This window comes from Austrofundulus limnaeus, unplaced genomic scaffold (genome assembly GCF_001266775.1).
Source record: "Austrofundulus limnaeus strain Quisiro unplaced genomic scaffold, Austrofundulus_limnaeus-1.0 Scaffold427, whole genome shotgun sequence".
In the NCBI taxonomy this organism is placed as follows: domain Eukaryota; kingdom Metazoa; phylum Chordata; class Actinopteri; order Cyprinodontiformes; family Rivulidae; genus Austrofundulus; species Austrofundulus limnaeus.
In genome coordinates, this window is record NW_013952829.1 from 124,651 (window position 1) to 127,110 (window position 2,460).

The 2,460-nt window shown below is 35.8% G+C and overlaps 1 protein-coding gene across 1 annotated transcript in view; it reads left to right on the plus strand.

The window, feature by feature from the left end:
* bcan (brevican) overlaps positions 1-2,460 on the plus strand; it is a gene marked incomplete in the record, with an annotated part of 25,656 nt that overhangs the window by 21,677 nt on the left and 1,519 nt on the right. Inside the window, 2 exon segments of the mRNA XM_014024568.1 lie at positions 685-789; positions 902-1,060. Of these exon segments, the coding sequence (XP_013880022.1) occupies positions 685-789; positions 902-1,060 (264 nt within the window).

Genomic DNA, 2,460 nt, shown 5'->3' on the forward strand with positions numbered 1-2,460 from the left:
AAATAAAACTACATAACAAGTTGCATAATTCAAATTATAAGATTATGAGAAAAGGAATAAAAAGTACATTTTTAAGGTTTTTAACTTTTGAAAAAAAAAACTTAAAAAATTGCAACTTTACCATTCTTTGGCTTTAATTAACCAATCTTGATTTAACACCGCCATCTGCTGGTGAGTTTTGTTATTTGAACGTCAGATTTCTTCCTAATGTTAGTGTACAACTTGAGATGCTGGTATTTGATAATGGTTTCTGCAGGCAAAGATATAACTGAAATAAGCACAGTATATTTATATTTATTTTGTTTGTGTTTTGTAGCTTTTGTTTTTAGTGTTTATTCTTTAAGCTCTGTGCCGAGAAGTTACCTCACCGGACTGATACTTCTAATGCTCTGTAGAATTGCATTATTGTTCTTCTGGAGCGTTTAATGCACGCTCTGCAGAGTCTTATATTATCGGTTTGTTTACATGATTACAGGTACATTTTTGCAGCATCCTGGTTTTAAAGTTGAGTTTTTTTTGCACATTTTCTCAGGTTGTTTCACACTTTTGCTGTCTTTTTAGAGTATGTGAAGAATTTAAAAATCTGATTCCTAGAATTTTAAACCCTTCTCCACCTCTGCTCCACAGATTACGATTATTTCAAAGAATATGTAATTTATTTTTTGTGTTTTATTCCATCTGCAGACGCTTGCCTGGACAACCCTTGTTTTAATGGCGGCACTTGTGTCGATGGTGAAACTTTAAGGTGCTTTTGCTTGCCGGGCTATAGAGGACGCTTTTGCCAAACAGGTGACAAATACTTTAACTTACAGAAACATATTTTTTCACACAGTAGCAACACTTTTCTTCTATTCTGCACTGATAATATCTTGACACGTTAGCTTTGTGTGCTCTGCCTCAGATGTGGAGGAGTGTGAGCCCGGCTGGGAGAAGTTTCAGGGCTTTTGTTACCGTCACTTCAGCAGACGGCAGAGCTGGGAGGCAGCGGAGCAGCACTGTCGGATGTGTGGGGGGCATTTGATCTCTGTCATGACTCCTGAGGAGCAGGACTACATCAATGGTAAATGCTGACTAAAGAGTTGAAGACTCTCAGTAAAAGTGAGGCAAAAATAATCGGGTTAAATAGTTAAATCAGCTGAAACAGAATAACAGAATCTACCTCATACCTGCCAACACCTGCTGACATCATGAGGAACACCTGTTCATGTTAACGAGCAGCTGTGGAGTGGAGCAGTTCTAGGGGGGACCAGGATTATACTCCTATGTAAAAAATCTACTCAAAGCTCTGCATTTTCCAACCATTCAAAGAACATTTTAATAAATTTGTGGGATTAATTTTAAAAAAATCACTATTTTCTGAGGGTAAATCCAGATTGTAACCTGAATCTGAGATCAAAACTGAAACTTCCATTATGCTTATTTTGTTCTCTATTTACACACTGAGCACCATTAGTTAGTCTTGACTGCATCATGTGTTACTTTTATCACAAAACATCCTTTGTACCATAAAACACCTCATATAGTAACGAAGCAGCTGAGAGATCCCACTATTCAAGTTACCTTCATAAACCTGAGTAACCAGTGATTACTCTACAGACTAAATCAAACACTCTGATAAAAAGTTATACCTTTTTTTTGTTTCCTATTTGTGGCACCCTTAGCATTTGCCTATACTGCCTCTGCCAGTCCAAAGGGAGATGGTAAATCATGAAGGATGTTTGGTCTGTTTTGCTATACCTGTGTGCCATACAATCATCAGACACATTTTTAAAGGGATTCCTTAAAGCTCCAATGTAAAAAATGTCTTAAACCAAAACTACTTTTTTTTAAGCTGATATCAACTCAACAATCTTCCTTCAGCATTCCCCTTTTCCAGATTCTTCACAGATCTAAAGTGCTAAACTCTGTCCAGACATGACGAAAAAATATTTTCATGTCTTTCAGCTAACAAAATGATTTATCTTTTCTTTTAAAGTGTTACCGTCGTGTGTTTTGCTATCTGTATTTTGTCTGGTTGGGGGGGATGGATGGTTATCTGACATTTTTTCAGTTCCTTTTGTCACAGCAGGCAGATATAGTTTGTTAGACTGTAGCAGGTGGTTCATGAGCCACTCCAAATGAGTTGGCTTCACAAAACAATAATTAAATAGAAAAAATAAATAACTCAAAAACAACATTTTAAGCTGTGCAGAATTTTATGATAAAATACATATGAAATGTGCTCCTTTTCCAACCCTGTTTTCCTGTTGTAACTGGACCTTATCCTTTTGTGAAATATTTCTTTTTTTTCTCAATATGAGAGTAGTTTCTCTGCACTGCCCTCAAAAATTAAAGAACATTGCATTTTATGTTTTTTTAAATCTTATATTTAACCACCAGCATTTGAATACAGTAAATACCTTGTCATTAATATTTGTCATCCTATAGGAAGACTTTTATAATATACAGTATATACCGGGC